Source organism: Vigna unguiculata, chromosome 7 (genome assembly GCF_004118075.2).
Source record: "Vigna unguiculata cultivar IT97K-499-35 chromosome 7, ASM411807v1, whole genome shotgun sequence".
Lineage (NCBI taxonomy): Eukaryota > Viridiplantae > Streptophyta > Magnoliopsida > Fabales > Fabaceae > Vigna > Vigna unguiculata.
This window is the reverse complement of record NC_040285.1, coordinates 39,888,194-39,906,581: the sequence shown is the minus strand read 5'-3', so window position 1 is coordinate 39,906,581 and position 18,388 is coordinate 39,888,194. Positions and strand designations below refer to the sequence as shown.

General features: G+C 33.8%; 2 protein-coding genes across 2 annotated transcripts; both read left to right on the top strand.

Annotated features, from left to right (window-relative positions):
• Nucleotides 1-5,585: 5,585 nt before the first annotated feature.
• On the top strand, nucleotides 5,586-6,384 carry LOC114191447. Its single transcript, XM_028080618.1, has 2 exons — nucleotides 5,586-6,212; nucleotides 6,310-6,384. Exons 1-2 carry the CDS (start codon nucleotides 5,586-5,588, stop codon nucleotides 6,382-6,384), a joined length of 702 nt encoding a protein of 233 aa, XP_027936419.1.
• A 1,524-nt stretch (nucleotides 6,385-7,908) lies between these two features.
• LOC114191991 (ABC transporter B family member 20) lies at nucleotides 7,909-17,652 on the top strand. Its single transcript, XM_028081485.1, has 11 exons — nucleotides 7,909-8,558; nucleotides 10,252-10,306; nucleotides 10,385-10,560; nucleotides 10,675-10,875; nucleotides 12,041-12,300; nucleotides 12,385-12,695; nucleotides 12,797-13,017; nucleotides 13,146-13,486; nucleotides 13,722-14,509; nucleotides 14,595-14,836; nucleotides 15,733-17,652. Exons 1-11 carry the CDS (start codon nucleotides 8,184-8,186, stop codon nucleotides 16,960-16,962), a joined length of 4,200 nt encoding a protein of 1,399 aa, XP_027937286.1. The 5' UTR covers nucleotides 7,909-8,183; the 3' UTR covers nucleotides 16,963-17,652.
• The last annotated feature ends 736 nt before the right edge of the window (nucleotides 17,653-18,388 follow it).

Below are 18,388 nucleotides of genomic sequence, written 5' to 3'. Positions count from 1 at the left end.
TCTTTTTTTTCCCACGGTAGAATTAAAGTTAAAAAATCTACCATCAATCAATTATTTATTTATTTATTATTATTTTTTATATATTATTTTTTTATTATTATTTTTTTAACAAAACAAATGCATTTACCCGGACGAAATTGGGTGTTAACACCTCCCTCTAACTATGTTGCGCTCATAACTTGTAAAAATGTTCAATCTAGAAGTTATTAAATTTGCGTACAATATTATAATTTTGCGTACAATATTATAACTTTAAATTATACTTTTGTACAAAATATTATATAGTAATTTTTTTAATATTTGAGACATATCCCTGATATAGTATTTATTTGTTCGTGGTGGTTAATTCAGCAACATATCTAGCAAAACACGGTATTTCTAATTCAGTGTTTGTGCTAAATTAGGGAATTCATCCTCTGGAGGTGGAGGATGCGGGTTCTGCACATCCATATCATCATTACAGTTAACTTCTGCCATTGTATCTTGTAGCTTTAAACAAACTCTTATAACTGGCCAAAGTTAGAAACGCGCGGTTTGCATGCATCAAAGATTAAACCAAAAAGGTACGTTGGCCATGTTACCATGTTCTTAATCTTTAACGATAATCATGAGAAAAACCATAAGATGAGAAAACAAAAACAGCCCCACCATGCTAAAGTCAAATTACCAAAAGAAAGAGAGAGAAATATGGCTAAGTAAAAGAAAGATTGTGAAACGTAAATGCTGGACCAATGTCACATAGATTTCAAAAGATGAGGAAAGAGAATAAACAACTACACTATCCCATCATGCAACGTCCCAAAAGAAAGAATGTGATAGTAATATATTTCCTTACATTGTGATTACACTCAAAGATTAAAAGAAAGATATTAAATTTAAATGTGGTCGTGGTTTCCATTAGACAATTAAACATGGAACCAAAACACTGTGGAGACCCATGCTAACCCATCCCAACACTGCAACTTTCTTCGCATGGAATCCAAAAGATTAAAAGGAAAAAGATTTAACCTTGTATGTATATGCCCCATGATATTTACCAACTAATATACTATACCAAAATAAAAGGACAAGAAACCATGTGATAAAGGCTACACACTAACTTAAAATCCATCAATGCAACTCATGCATGCAACCAAAACTACATCCACAGCAAACCAAGCTTAGAGATAAACGAAAGGAAACTAACCCCATGCAATTATCACTGTGATGCATAAAAAGTAATGAACCCCGAAAGAAACCCCTCCACAACGTATAACAAGTCCATTCTCACTTAAGGTCCTTCATAAACACCCAAGCAAAAGAAGAAAAAGAAAGAGAAATTTATGGCTCCAGAATAAAAGCGTGGTTGCATCAACAAGCAAAAGAAAAGAAACAGACCCCAACCAAAGCATACATGTGACGTAAACCAAAACAAAAAATTGTATTATTTTGTTTATAAAAAATTGTTGTTTAATATTATTATTTTGTTTTTTTTTAAATTTTAATATATACTTTTTGTATTAATATCAAAAGAATCTTATATCCTATAATAAAAGATTTAGTTAAGAAGCAAATCTGAGATTTGAGATAATATTTAAAAAAATTAATAGTTTTTCTTATGCATAATTCACTTTTTGATACTTCTAGAAAGAACCTGAACAAAAAAAATCTCTCTCCGGAATAAGTCATATACAAACACTGCAAGAAGTAGATAAAGATTGCAAGACAAGCTTTGAACAAGCTTTGAACCATGAAGGAGGGTGAGTACTAGTCACCAAATGAAAAAATAAAAGCGACGAAAAAAAAGAAAACGAAATAACGAAGATGATTACCTACAGGATTTCAGTTACCGGGGAAGATTCAAAGCAGCAGTTCAATTCAGAATAATAGAGAAAGCAACCGAATCAGCGAACGCAGTGCGAAGAACAGGAGAGAAATGATTTTCACACTCTTTAAAACAAACAATGATTGATTCCTACTCACTTTCAAATAATGTTTAAAATCAATAATTTTATTAATAAAGGACTTAATTAAGTTTTCATAAATTTAGTTTTTTTAATTGAATTTTTAATAATTGTTTTTAATTTATTGTGTATTTGAAATTTTAATATTTTTTTATTATTTTTATGTCATTTAATTATTATTTTTACTAGATCATATTGATATAATTGTTGTTTTAATTACTTACTTGTCTTATATCAATATATATTTAATGAAAAATATTTTGCGGTTAATATAAAAAAATATACCAATTCTGTCTATCTAACAATTTTCATGTAATAAAAAAGACTTGTCATTCAACCATAATTACTATTTTATTGCACATTAATCATAAAACTTCATTATATAAGTAATGGTAACATATCAATCACTTATGATTCATGATTAAGATATGGTGAAATAACATTGATTACTGATCATGATTACTTAAATGGCATATTGTTTACAACATTTAACAAAATAACATTGTTTATTGCTCATGATTAAAATTTAGTTAGGAACTCAGTTCTAACCTTCATTCTAATATAGGTTTACTTCATACTTTGATTTTTATATTGAAAATAAATATTTAATTATTTTTTAATATTTGCTTTTTACTTAATTGTTACTTAGTTTTATTTAAAATCGTGATCTTTTTGATGTCATTTTGTGTATAAGGGAGGAGGAGAAAGAAGATTGAGGGGTGGTTTGGAAGAGTAGAAGGTGGAAACGGAGGGTGGTGTGCTGAAGAGGAAGGAGACAGAGAGATGAAAAGAAAAATTCAATTTAAGAAAAATAAAAACGTTATTAATAAAATTTTATAACGTACATTTTTATTTTTATTATCAAATAAATGTTATTAATTTTAAATAACAAAAATTTATTATACAAGAAAGTAATATTTTTAAAGTAACTATTTCTTAAAAAATAAAAATTAATTGTTACATGTTATTTCATTACCAGCAACATCATAATTTAATTTAAATAGCATTTCATATGTCATATAATTAACTTAATAAATTTGTTAAATTATTACAATATTTAATAAATTTGTAAAATTTTACGACGAACTATACTAGTCTGATTTATTTTTACCAAACTCTAAGTATAATAATTTATCTGAATAAATATTGTGAATACATGTCATCTAAATATTGTGAATACTGGTATCTTTTGATTTGTTTGTAGGAGTTTCGGATTATGTTTCTGAGATTGTGGAAATATTGGTAAAACAAATGAGGTTTATGATGAATCTAGTTGGAATGACAGAAATGGAGTATAGATGTATAAACCAAACCATGAAATTAGTTTCATATGGCTGGCTGCACATTTTGGTATAAATAGCAGTTTGAATATGTAGATTGATACATTATATGCATTTTCTTAGACCCTGTGTTATTGTACGACAATTAGTTTCATAACAATACCAATTTTTAATTGGATTAAGTATATAATTGGATATCAGGCTTTATTTGATGGATTTTTTTTTTCTCAGTACAGGTGATGCAACGAATAATTTTAAAAGACAACCGTCAATATTTTGTGATTTTGTTCTACAATTCTAATAATTTTATTCTGTTATGATAATACATTATATTTGAATTTTTTTTTTCTCAACATAGGTGATGCAACGAATAATTTAAAAAAACAACCATCAATATTTTATGATTTTGTTCTACTATTCTAATATTAAATTTATTGTGTTATGATAATACATTATATTTGAATAATTTTGTTGTGTTACGATATATTACATGATATAAAATAAAATATTACGAGTTAAGTTTTAATTTTAACCGGTAAAACAATGATAAAGTTATACTTAAAAGAACAAAAAGAAAAAACAAAGGGAAGTAAAATAATTAGTATTTATAAACACACAGAGACGATTACGGTGTTCCATGAAATTTTGCACACCTTTCTATTGATTGATATTATTTCTGTTTTTTGTTGTTGGCCATGCATGCCGTTTCACTCGCAGAAGGAGTTAACAAGCAATGAAAAAAAAGCTTGATTCAACGCAATGAGTTCCAAACTCAATACAAGTTAAGATATGTAAAAAACTGTGTTGCATAAACTTAAATTGACAGCTTTAAATATTTAATTGTCTGTTTTGTGAGTAGTAGCGTGTAAAAGTGAACAATATATTGTGTTGTTATGACTGACTACTCTGTCATATTTTGTAATAATGAACACACTGTTAAGATTTGAAGTTGAAAAGACAGAACTGACTCTATAAATATGACAAATATATTTGATTGGAAACAGTTCTTCCTATCACATATTTGGTAAAGTTATGTTTTTGTGCTTTTCATAATTTTATGTTATAAGAACATTATGTTTGCAATTCATTTACTCAGTTCTACAAATTGCAAGCCATTCAAAATAGTGTGACCAACTCTAAACCTTAAACCTTAAATCCAGTTATCAATTTTTTTAATTCATTTTTTTTAACTTACTTTTAATTCATTTTTTAATATTTTTAATTATTTGTAAATGATGAACGAAAAATGGATAAAAAGAAAAGTAAATCAACCTATCAAAGAAAACCTTGATTCAATTCAGCGCATAAGTATATGCATACCCTACGATCGAAATTCCAAACTCCTCAACAATCAAACACAAACAGTGTTGGATAAGCTTAAATTGACAGCTTTGACAAGTCTTTAATGTGATAAGAGTTGTCTGTTTTTATCAGTAGTAGAGTGTAAAAGTTGTGTTAATAATGGTGATTACTCTGTCATATTTTGTAATAATGAACGCATACTTTTAGGGTGTGTTCTTTTTTATAAATAGATATGGGAGAGAGTGTAAAGATGAATTTGTGTAGATTTAGGAGGATGGATATTTGTGTTTTTTTGAGTGGATTTAGAAGGTAAAATGAGTGAATTTGGAGATAAATTTTATGAAAGTTAGTGAAAGATTTGATTGATGTGATAAATAAAATAAATTGTAAAAATATATAGAATTAGAAAGTTACCAAAATACCCTTGATGGAAAAAAAGAATGATTTTATAGTTTGATGTTATAAAAATAATTATAATTAATTAATACGAATTAAAAAATATTAAAATTATATGAAACTTTTTTAAAAAAAATTATGAATGTAAAAGAAATTTATAGAAAATTTTTTAAATAAAATTATACAATTATTTTTTAAACAAAATTAAAACAAATTAAAAAAAAAGATAAAAAAAAATCACATACGCACCGGTATCGACACCGGTGTTAAAGTCTTCTAGGCACCGGTTACGTAACCGGTGCCCTCTCACTCACATACACCACTGCTGCAGTCACTCACCACCTTATTTCACACACTTTTACAGACCATCTTAATAATATATATGAAGAGGGTAAAAAAGTAAATGTTTGAATATCATCCCAGATCTCTGCAAAGTTGAGGGGATGAATTTTTAGAATAAACCCGCAAATCAGTCGTCGCTTTTCTGCTTAAATCGTTGAATGAGAACACAAAATATTTTTAAATCCATCTTCTCTAATACACGTAAACAGTAGAAACCTTTCAAACGACATAGGCTTAAAGATTTGAAGACGAAAAGAAAAAACTGACTCTATAAATATGACAAGTATTTGAAGAGAAAGAGTATATGACCTCATCTATAAGCATGGCATCTTCTTCCTCCAAATTGACTCTGAAATTGCTTATTGATTCAAAGCGTGAGAAGGTCCTTTTCGCAGAAGCCTCAAAAGCAGTTATAGACTTTCTCTTTAGCTTGCTCTGCTTGCCTATTGGTACTGTCATTAGGATTCTGAACAAGAATCAAATGGTTGGGTCCTTAGGCAATCTGTATGAGAGTGTTGAAAATCTGGATGAAACTTACATGCAACCACAGCTGCATAAGGATCTGCTGTTGAAGCCAAGTGCCTCCGTTTCTTCACAAATCTCAGGCCTTCTTCCTTCAATCAATGACACTTCTTCTAACACCTCTACCAACGTGTTCTACAGGTGCCCAAGTCACTATGCTTACGTCACATGTGATAACACCACACGTTGTCCTCACCAATGTGGGAATATGAACAGTGTAATGCAATTTGTTGGTGAAAAGGTTGCAAATGTTCAAAATTCTGCCGACAAGAGTGGTTTTGTGAAAGAGGTAGTAACTTACATGGTGATGGATGATTTAGTGATTCAGCCCATGTCAAGCATCTCAAGCATTACCTTACTCAACAAATTCAACGTCAAAGAGGTTGGCGTCTTGCAGGAAAAGGTGGTCGAGTTGGACATGAACAAGGCATGCTATATATCTTCATAAAGTCTTCAAGTCGGATTTTTAGCTTAGAATCATGTTTTTTATTTTTATTTTTTCTTGTTTTTGCTGTTTGAAACAGGGTGTGGATCTGCTCAAGGCTTCTATGGAGTCGAAGATGGTATTGACAACTGTTTTTCTCAAGAAATGCACCTGATACTTCAGTTTCCATTTGTTCTACATTTTGGTTTGGAACTTTGTGGCAATATTATAAATATTATGTTTTCGTGCTTTTGCTAGTTTTCTCTTATAAAAACATTTTGTTTGTAATTTATTTACTCAGTTCTACAAAATGCTAGGCATTCAAAATAGTGTAGCTCATGTATGGTAATCAATCTTTATTTTCGCGTCCTTTTAGATATTTTCTAAACTAATTTCGCAGCACTCACCCAACTTCGAAGACAAGATATATTTATTTACAAGATATATTTATTTAATCTTTATAAAGACACGACTGAAAAATCCGAGTCCAATTTCTTTTATTGCCGTCCTCCGCATAACTTAAAAAATACATATATTAGTGTATTAAATTTTTTTAATATATTATTAAAACATCGAAATTGATGTTCATAAATGCATTTGGACCAACATGAACAACATAAATCACAGTCAACATAGAAACCAAATTTAAAAACTTCATTACAACTTTATAATTTACTGATAAAAAGAAAAATTAAACGTGTTTTCTATACCTACCACAGATCTTGTGGTTACATAAAGAAACATTATATTAGGAATTTACTTTTAACTTCTAGAATAATAAACCTAAATGTATCGTTACATGGTTTAAAATTTAACTTTCAATTTTAATAATACTTTATTTTAAATATTTCCGTAAACACATATTTAAAGGCAACATATTTACTTCACTCGGAATCATATTATGTTTGCTCTGAATTTGAGTTTTTAAACATTTGTATTTTTTTAAAATATTAAGATCTAAAACAAAATTTCAATTGAAAAAGGTTACGTGTGATTTTGACAGTAGTTTTGAAAGAACAATTCCTATTTTCGTGTATGCAATTTTGTTATTTATTTAAAAACACATTTTACATTTCTTTCATCTTTAACAAGGGTGGATGTAAGTATGATACGAAATACCATGGGCAAATTTTTTTACTCTGTTAGGTTTGTACGAAAAAGGAAACTTTTGCATCCTTTTAAGGAAAACTCAGAATCTCTAAGAAAAAAAAAGTTAAATACGCAAATATATGAGCATAGTATATTTTTAAATTTTAACTTGCTATATAGAAAATTAAGTATTTGGTTGAATTGAAATAGAGGAAGTCACTTTTCATCAATCACGCACGCACTCACTGAAACAAAGCCTCCATTTTTTAATTCATTTTGCTAACAAATTTATATATTAAATCAATTATTAAAAAAGGAGACGCATACCAACACTTAACGCGTGTCACTCTAACGACTCTAACAAGGGCTTCAACGTAATTTCAGGTCATAGGATCCAGCTGGGAACACATTTACCAACACCATCATAGTCTGCGAATTTACCAAAACACCCTCTCTTTATCTTTTCCAGCTCTGCTGCATGAGCATGCCATCACAATTTCACAGCACAGACTCGCTGTAATCGTATTATCATTATTATTCTTATATTATTATTATTATTATTATTATTATTATTTTCTTCGAAACAAAACCCCGATTAAAAAAAAAAAAAACAAAAAGAAAAAACAGAAAGCAAAGCCGAAGAAGAAGAAGAATCGAAGAAGGGTCGTAAACTTAAGAGGAAGAAATTAAGGTGTCGTACCTCTTTTTTGACCGAGTCAAACCACACGCCGCCACCTCGCAACTCACAACCACCTCGACGGCGTTCAATACGTCGTCGTTTCCTCAACAGAAGAGAGAAAGGAGCTGGTGCTCTGAATTCGTGTGCGATCTGTTTCCCCACTCTTCATCGCGGAGACTTAGTTGCTGGGGTTGCTGTGATCGGATATGATGGTTTCTCGGGGGCTGTTCGGGTGGTCCCCGCCGCATATACAGCCTCTCACGCCGGTCTCCGAGGTTTCGGAGCCGCCGGAGTCGCCGTCTCCGTATCTGGACCTCGGTGCCGAGACCTCCGCGTCGCAGCCGATGGAGGTCGAGGAAGAGATGGAGGAGGCTGAGGAGATTGAGCCGCCTCCCGCCGCCGTTCCCTTCTCTCACCTCTTCGCCTGTGCCGACCGCCTCGACTGGTTTCTCATGATCGTCGGCTCCCTCGCCGCCGCTGCTCACGGCACCGCTCTCGTCGTTTACTTGCATTACTTCGCCAAGGTTCTCTGGGTTCCTCAGCAGGGTTCGGCGGAAGATCAGTTTCATAGGTTCAAGGAGGTTCAGTTTCGTTTCGTTTTCTATCGAAACCCTAGTTGTTGCTGTTGTTAATTTCTGGATTTTAGTTAATTTCTGATAATTTGGTTTCGCTAACCTTAGGTTGGCAGTGAAATTAAGTCTTGTGTACTATGCTATTAGTTTTTGTAGTTTTTATCTCCATGGTTGCCGTGTAGTTTGAGGTAATTGAGCAATTAACTTTCATTGAAAGCTGAGCTGACTACACTAAGTATGTCATAGCGTAGCTCTTCCCTCTTTTCTCCGTCATAAGTTTATTCCCTTTCTGTAAGGGTTTATAGTCCTGGTCAGAGTAGTTCGTCGATGGATCATCCAGTCATCAGGGGCACGATGACACTCTGTTTAGGGTTCCAAGCTCAGCATTGGCAATTTGGCACAAGTGTTGCCCATGCCTTCGGAATTAACGCTATGTTTCAAATATATTTTAGCCTATCTTTCTGTGGTTATAAATTTACATTGTTTGCGGGGTTAGGTAGCAACGATTTCATTACTTGAACATTTAAAGAGTGATGGTAGAAGTTTACTTGTGTAGCATGAGAAAAGGTGTTAAGAAAATGAAGACAACGGGAATATAAAGAGATTGATTTGGGTGGCGAAATAGAGCCTGGTTTGTCCACCTGATGACTGATAAGATTCTCCAGGAGTATACCACTTACTGGTTGGACTTAAGACCTAGAGCTACTATTTAAAAAATCTCTCCCCTCTCATCTCAAGTTTACCTAAATTGTTGTAGGAGTCCCTGGGGTTAGGGGATGGATACGAAGGGATTTAAGGGGCAGTTCTCTGGATGTTTTTAGCTTTGAACAGTAACTTTTGTACATGGTATCAAGGGCTTTGGGATCGAACAAGGATAACTCAGGGTATTGATGGGATGAATTTTTGTTTCTATTTGCCAAGGAAATTAAGTCTTGGATGAAATGCAAAACTTGAGTAAGTTGAACAATAGGTAATAAGCAAAAGGCAATATAACAGGCATTTCACCTAGGGTTTGGTTGCATAACAATACAAAGGCACACAACTTAGAAGGGAACAATTTCTTCTTTTTATTCATAAATCTGATCAGTCATTTCTCTTTTCAGGTGCTATAAATACAGTAGTTCTATTAAGTGGAAAAACGTTAAACCTTTTTAAATAGGATGGATATGACTTATCCTCCTTCTATAAGGAATTTTTAAAAATCAAGCTAAGCTTGAATTGAACCTAAGAAAATTTGCAAAGTTGACCTTGCATAGAGAATTTCAAAATTTAACAATTATTATTGCCAATTTAGAATATTACAATTATTGTTGCAATGTAAGTAAATAATATAAATTGAGGCAACCTGACCTTTGAACATAGGCTTTCTTGATTCTAGAGCATCTTGCATTGCATCACACTAGAACTCAACATTTTACTAATAAATTACTTCTGTGAGAAGTTGCACAGGCAATAACTATGCAGAAGAACTTACATCATTTGGCATGGTTAACCCACATGAATGAACAGTAGGTTTTTTGTTTTAAATCAGTTTCAACCAAGGATCTGAAGAGTATGTCTGTCCAATTTTGAACTGGTTAATTTAGTAGTTGAAACGTATGACTTCATAACTAGGAATTTAATTATTTTTCGAGGCACATAGTTTGTAAACAAGATTTGAAAAATGGACTTGTATGCTTATTTACCTTTTTTTTTTCTGCAGCTTGCTTTAACCATTGTGTATATTGCTGGGGGAGTTTTTGCTGCTGGTTGGATTGGTAAGTTAATTACAAGGATATTTCTTATTAGATGTTACATTTAAGTTTTGTTCAATACTAATCTTTCTTGATTAATAGAGGTTTCGTGTTGGATTCTTACTGGAGAACGGCAGACTGCTGTGATCAGATCAAAATATGTCCAAGTATTACTTAACCAAGATATGAGTTTTTTTGATACTTATGGAAATAATGGAGACATTGTGAGTCAAGTATTAAGTGATGTGCTGCTCATTCAGTCTGCTCTTAGTGAAAAGGTTCGTGGTGCTCTTGTGTGTATATTCAGTATTCACTCCTTTGTAAATTTGCTACTCTTTCCAGAAAAATCTCAACACATATTTTATACCGTGTGTATACTTTTGATGATACAGGTTGGGAATTATATTCATAATATGGCAACATTCTTCAGTGGTCTTGTTATTGCTTTTATCAATTGTTGGCAGATTGCATTGATAACATTAGCTACAGGTCCATTTATTGTTGCTGCAGGAGGAATATCTAATATATTCCTCCACAGACTTGCCGAGAATATTCAAGATGCATATGCTGAAGCAGCCAGCATTGCTGAACAGGTTATTTATAGTTAAACTTCAATTCATTCTTGCATTGAACCATTAATTGTTATGCATACAGAAATACACATGCTTACATACATGTATATGCATACACACAAACATATTCATTTCAGGTGTCGATTTCAATTGATTTTAATTTTAATATTTTACTAACCACCAAAAGAAAAGAAAGAATTTAACGTTTGAAAGTTTCTCGTATCAAGTATGTGATTCTGTATCTTTCCTTTTACTGTAATTCCATCCTGTATATGTATTTCAATTTGGGCTGTGAAGAGGTCTTTGATGTACTCAAATTTTATGTCTTTCCTTACAATGTTATGGAAATGAGACTTGCTTGAGATTGTTGTTGGTCATATGGTATCCATGTTTTGATTGAAATAGAACTTGTCAGAAAGAATACAGAAAAAAATACAACTAGGGGAGTTGATAAGATATTCTTCTAAAAAGGAAACTCTATTGCAGTAAGATCACCCTATCTTTTGGCATATTAGCAACTTCCTTCAAGCAGACATGAGCATAATGCCAAAGAGAAGTCAGGAACATACTTTAACACATTTAAAGCCACACAAACACCAAAATATGCCAGCATTCTTCTGCAACTATATATTGCAAATTGCAATGCTGAATGCTCTGTTTTTCTGACTATCTCATGTTGAGCATAGATCATCCTATCCTTTATCCCGTCAATTAGGAAATGAAAACTAAGTCCTAAATTTGTGAAATGGTATCCTTAAAGTAAAATGCTTCTTGATTTTTGCTAGTAATTTATTGTTTGTAATTGTGGATTAGTAGGTTTAGACCTAAATCAACCTCACAAAACTGGTTTGTAAGGTGAAGATTGACCATATCTCTAGTTGTTGTGTGATCTCAAATAGTTTTTAATTCATTATAAATGGAAAATTGGACCGTATTATACATGAGTTCCATTTAGTTCACCATAAATGGAAATTTTTTTGAGGTTTACTTTATGGTTGGAAGTGAATGAATACCATTGCCTTGTTTTCTTTATTTATCTTTAAGTTCGGAGAATCAGTTCATTTATATGTATTTTTGCTTTAAAGGTTTGAATTTGGTGAAGTGGGAAGAAAGTTAAAGTTCTCATTATTGGATGAATTGTTTTAGCACGATCAGATCTGAATATGTATATTTTCTTGTGATGCAGGCAGTTTCCTACATAAGGACCTTATATGCATTTACAAATGAAACGTTGTCTAAATATTCATATGCAACATCACTTCAAGCTACTCTTAGATATGGTATATTAATAAGTCTTGTTCAAGGGCTTGGCCTTGGTTTTACTTATGGACTTGCAATATGTTCTTGTGCATTACAACTCTGGGTTGGAAGGCTCCTGGTTATAAATGGAAAAGCTCATGGTGGTGAAATTATAACAGCTCTGTTTGCTGTGATTCTAAGTGGCTTGTGAGCATCATTCCCAACTCTTTTTTTTTTTTTTTTCTTTATCTGTTTTACATTTTTCTTACAGTTTTTGTTAATTTGGTTTAGGGGTTTGAATCAAGCAGCCACAAATTTCTACTCATTTGATCAAGGGCGCATAGCTGCCTATAGACTATTTGAGATGATTAGTCGATCATCCTCATCTTTTAATCATGATGGCAGTGCTCCAGCTTCTGTGCAAGGAAATATAGAGTTCCGGAATGTATACTTCAGTTATCTTTCTCGCCCTGAAATCCCTATCTTGAGTGGGTTTTATCTCACTGTTCCTGCTAAAAAGACTGTGGCACTTGTTGGAAGAAATGGCTCTGGTAAAAGTAGTATTATTCCCCTTATGGAGCGATTCTATGATCCAACTTTAGGTGCTTTTTTTCTCTTGTTGGTGCAAATTTATTCTATATCACATCTAAAACACTTTATAGGTCAATTCATATTTAAATAAATTTACCTATCTGTGGTTCAGGGGAAGTTCTTTTAGATGGTGAAAATATAAAGAATATGAAACTGGAATGGTTAAGGAGTCAGATAGGACTGGTCACCCAAGAACCTGCTTTGCTCAGTTTGAGTATAAGAGACAACATTGCTTATGGCAGAGATACCACCATGGATCAAATTGAAGAGGCTGCTAAAATAGCTCATGCACATACCTTTATCAGTTCATTAGATAAAGGTTATGACACACAGGTGAAACTTGATTCAAATGATCGTATGAAACCTATGTTGTTTTGGATGAAACCTATGTATTTCAATTATGATGTCCTTTTTGGTGGGAATCTCTTTTCACCTCCTAAACTAGGGTTCTGTCTTTTCAGGTTGGCAGGGCTGGTCTAGCATTAACTGAAGAGCAGAAAATAAAGCTTTCTATTGCAAGAGCTGTGCTTTTAAATCCATCCATTCTTCTTCTTGATGAGGTTACTGGTGGACTTGATTTTGAGGCTGAGAGGTCTGTTCAGGAAGCTCTGGATCTGCTAATGTTGGGACGCTCAACGATAATAATTGCTCGAAGGCTTAGTCTTATAAAGAATGCTGATTATATAGCTGTCATGGAGGATGGTCAACTTGTTGAAATGGGTACACATGATGAGTTACTGACCCTGGATGGCTTATATGCAGAGCTTCTTCGATGTGAAGAAGCCACAAAACTTCCCAAGAGGTTTGTTACTGCCTCAAATCACGCTTCAACTTTTGCCATGCACAAATTTATGTTTGTGAAGAATATAACGTGACTTTAAAATACAGATATTATGTCTGTTAAGGTGACTGTAGTCTGTTAATGTTTTACTATAATAATAAACTAATAATTGTTACACAATGGTTGCTGTTTTTTTATAATTTGCAAGATTTCATCATTTGCTTGATGAAAAATCACTTTTTCTTTTGTGATCCAGGATGCCTGTTCGAAACTACAAGGAGACTGCAACTTTCCAAATTGAGAAGGATTCTTCAGAAAGTCACAGCTTCAAAGAACCTTCATCTCCTAAAATGATAAAGTCGCCCTCTCTTCAAAGAGTTTCTGCCATTTTCCGGCCTTCGGATGGCTTTTTTAATTCACAAGAATCACCAAAAATTCGGAGCCCACCATCGGAGAAGATGATGGAAAATGGACAGTCTTTAGATTCAGCAGATAAGGAGCCATCAATTAAAAGGCAGGATAGTTTTGAAATGAGACTACCGGAGTTACCCAAGATTGATGTTCAGTGTGTGCATAGACAAAAGTCAAATGGTTCTGACCCAGAATCCCCTGTTTCACCGCTTTTAACATCTGATCCTAAAAATGAACGCTCCCATTCACAGACTTTTAGCAGGCTTGATAGTCATTCTGGTGATCTTTCTGTGAAAATGACTGAAACAACAGACGCGAGGCATCGAAAACAACCCTCAATTTGGAGGCTAGCAGAACTTAGTTTTGCAGAGTGGCTTTATGCTGTGTTAGGAAGCACAGGCGCTGCTATCTTTGGTTCGTTCAATCCCCTTCTTGCCTATGTTATTGGTCTGGTGGTGACAGATTACTATAAAATTGATGAGGCACATCACTTCCAAAGAGAGATAGATAAATGGTGCTTGATCATTGCCTGCATGGGTATTGTGACAGTTGTTGCCAACTTTTTACAGCATTTCTACTTTGGTATTATGGGGGAGAAAATGACAGAAAGAGTTAGGAGAATGATGTTCTCAGGTGCGTAAATTTGAAGTGTTATTATTTAGAAGAAAAACATATTGGACTTCTGCCCTATACTTAACCTGTTTTAACAACATTGCAGCCATGCTACGCAATGAAACGGGATGGTTTGATGAAGAGGAAAATAGTGCTGACAATCTATCGATGCGCTTGGCCAATGATGCTACATTTGTGCGAGCAGCTTTCAGTAACCGTCTTTCCATATTTATACAGGACAGTGCTGCAGTTATTGTTGCATTTCTCATTGGTGTTTTGCTGCACTGGCGATTGGCACTTGTGGCTTTAGCAACACTTCCAGTTCTTTGTGTTTCGGCTGTTGCCCAGGTTTGCAACTGCTTTTCTGTTTTTGCCTGTAATTTTGTCAGGTTGTTGGATTGAGGTTGTATTTCTTTTTCATGTCGATACAGTCTGTAAAAATTTATGCCTCTTGCAAAATTTATTTATTTTGAAATTCATATTTTCCACATCTTTTCATATCAACAACAGCCATGCGTTTTCGCACAAGGTGGATTGATCTGTTGTCTTCTTTCCCATTTACTGTGATGATTATTAGGGAAGTTAGTTGAATAATTGGTAGTCATCATGACCAATTAATGTAATCTCTCCTTTGCCTCATGAATGTCGTGAGAATACCAAAACAAATCCAAAAACTATGAAATGTCTTGGGGTCTGTGTATGTGCAAGACTTGCTAATGTTGAAAAGGAAAAATGACACTGTTTCTCTGTGTATCAGTTTATATCTCCTCTTTTGTATTATTCATTTGCGTATATTTCACTGAAATTAAAAACAATGTTTATGCATCTCGTCAAATACTGAAAACTAAAGCAGTCTCCTTAATGTTTAATTGTGATTGCTTTAACAAATTTTATATTGAAATTATCTGTGCTATTGTGATAATTTCAATTATAATTTATGATGTATCTATTTGTGCTTGAGTAATCAATGGTCTGTAATTAGTGTAATTTGGCAGCAGTGTCTTTGCAGGATCAAGAGTAGTGCCATTATTGAAGACCTCTTTATGGGGGTTTCATTTTCATTTATGGAAATTCTTATTTATGTCAATTTATGTTTAATTTTAATTACTATAGCTAACAGACCTGCTTTTGCTGTCTTTGTGAATGACCAATGATAATACTACTGGCTATGCATAATGATGTTTGTATTAATTTGGTTGTGGTTAGCATGATGCATGTGTTAAGCAGTCTCCTTAATGTTGCAGAAATTATGGCTTGCTGGATTTTCAAAGGGCATACAAGAAATGCACAGAAAGGCATCTTTGGTTCTTGAAGACGCAGTTAGGAATATTTACACTGTTGTTGCATTTTGTGCTGGTAACAAGGTGATGGAACTCTACCAATTACAGTTAAATAAAATATTTAAGCAAAGCTTTCTGCATGGAGTGGCCATTGGTTTTGCCTTTGGCTTTTCACAGTTTCTGCTCTTTGCATGTAATGCCCTTCTACTTTGGTACACTGCAATATGTATAAATAAGAGTTATGTGGATACACCTACCGCTCTCAAGGAGTACATGGTTTTCTCATTTGCTACATTTGCCCTTGTGGAGCCTTTTGGGTTGGCTCCTTACATACTTAAGCGTCGTAAATCTCTCATATCAGTGTTTGAAATTATAGATCGTGTGCCTAAGATTGATCCTGATGATAGCAAAGCAATGAAGCCACCCAATGTATATGGGAGCATTGAGTTGAAAAATGTTGATTTTTGTTATCCTTCCCGACCGGAAGTGTTGGTGTTAAGCAATTTTAGCCTCAAAGTCAATGGAGGGCAAACAATTGCTGTAGTGGGAGTTTCGGGGTCAGGGAAGAGCACAATAATATCTTTGATCGAGAGATTCTACGATCCAGTTTCTGGCCAAGTTTTGCTAGATGGGAGGGATTTAAAGCAATATAATTTGAGATGGTTGCGGAGCCACCTTGGTCTGGTTCAGCAGGAACCGATTATCTTCTCAACAACCATAAGGGAAAACATCATATATGCCAGGCATAATGCCAGTGAAGCTGAAATAAAGGAGGCTGCAAGAATAGCAAATGCTCATCACTTCATTAGTAGCTTGCCTCATGGTTACGACACTCATGTTGGGATGAGAGGTGTTGACTTAACCCCTGGACAAAAACAGAGAATTGCAATTGCAAGGGTAATTCTTAAAAATGCTCCTATTTTGTTGCTGGATGAAGCTAGTTCATCTATTGAATCTGAGTCAAGCCGAGTGGTGCAAGAGGCTCTAGACACCCTAGTAATGGGAAACAAAACCACTATTTTAATAGCACACAGAGCTGCAATGATGAGGCACGTGGACAACATAGTAGTTCTTAATGGAGGAAGGATAGTGGAGGAGGGGACCCATGATTCATTGGTGGCAAAAAATGGTCTGTATGTACGATTGATGCAACCTCATTTTGGTAAGGCTTTGCGTCAGCATCGGCTTGTTTAGAATGGGAGTATGCAGTGTGAGTAGTTGCAGCTAATGTTGGTTCATGAGAATTGTTTCATAAACTACTTGACTAGAATGAGTGGTGATTGCAGCACCTGATGGAATCTTCCAATGTCAGGTGGAGGCTTGCATGTAGCAAGAATGGGAGTATTGGATCAGCACTCAGGCATTGATAGGCATAGGAAGAGGGTGCTGTGGCAGGGATAGTGTAGGATTTGAATACAGGAAGCTGGAATTCGGTTGGTTTGAGTATTGAAGCTGTGTATCCGTATTCTTTTGGAGGCAAGAAGTTTAGGCTGACCCAAGGTGTTGTCTCCACGGCATATTCATTTTGTTTTACAACGATAGGAAGGCGGCGGCATCAACACTAATTCAGCTGAGTTACTCTTCTATTCTATTCGACCTCCTTTTCACTCTTCCAGTCTCTCAACTTGTTCACTCCTGTACTTTTTCTACTTTTTGTGAAAATTGTAGAATATACAGTCTCAAGTGTTGTTGTAAAACCTCTGTATATACATAGCCATAGTTTAGAAGCAGTTTCTTTTAGTGCTTGAATTACACGAGTTCTCGAGTTTTTTTTTTTGTCCTTAGATAATAGATGCCAATTTCCACGTGTATTTTTGCCAACTAGTTTGATACATTCTTATAGTTGTTTATCTTAATTAATTTGCTATTTTTGTTTTGAACTAATAAGCTTATGAACAGACAATTGAGTGTGGAGAATGACACTACATTATTCCATCTGGAAATGTGAGGTTTGCATAGCTTTGAAGGAACTGCTTCACATCCAATCTTCGGTTCTACATTTCGTGAGAACACATGATTCTTTGTGAGTGTATTTAAGGTTCTTTTCTCCCAGCAAAGAGATGTCCATAGTTTGTTAGATATGGTTTTATGTGTTAGATATGGGTTTATTTCTTCTAATAATTATACTATGTAATTGGTCTAATTGTTTCCCTGACAATTTTTTTATCTTTATTATGTCACCACAAATCTACATCGAGAGATTTTTCATCCCGTCCCTCAGGTAAAGAATTCCAAGAGATCCGGCTGGAACAGTCCCCGAAGAGATCACCGGGTAACAAGAAAAATGTCATTCTGCCGATGCTAGATAAAATAATACAAAGCCAACCAGAAAAGAGAATACAAAAATGTTTCACATAATTGGCACAGAAGAAAAAGAATAACAATTCTTTAAAGATTTTTTTTTTACAAACTATCCATAATTATAACCATCAAATAAGCATAAAAGATGAAGAATATATTAGAAGAAAGGTTATCAAATATGCATAAAAGATGAAGAATATATTTGGAAGAAGGTTCAGAAAAATCCTGGATTGAAGCGCACCTTTTGTCCATAAATTATGATACGTTCTTCCGGCAGCCAATCCGCTGGCTCAATCTGATATAGGGAAAGATCCTTAAA

Bases quoted from the DNA above. Each gene is read 5' to 3' on its own strand.
- LOC114191447 (XM_028080618.1), top strand. From the start codon at position 5,586: ATGGCATCTTCTTCCTCCAAATTGACTCTGAAATTGCTTATTGATTCA. The intron at 6,213-6,309 runs GCATGCTATATA...TGTTTGAAACAG, and splicing joins TCGAGTTGGACATGAACAAG to GGTGTGGATCTGCTCAAGGC.
- LOC114191991 (XM_028081485.1), top strand. From the start codon at position 8,184: ATGATGGTTTCTCGGGGGCTGTTCGGGTGGTCCCCGCCGCATATACAG. The intron at 8,559-10,251 runs GTTCAGTTTCGT...TTTTTTCTGCAG, and splicing joins AGTTTCATAGGTTCAAGGAG to CTTGCTTTAACCATTGTGTA. The intron at 10,561-10,674 runs GTTCGTGGTGCT...TTGATGATACAG, and splicing joins AGTCTGCTCTTAGTGAAAAG to GTTGGGAATTATATTCATAA.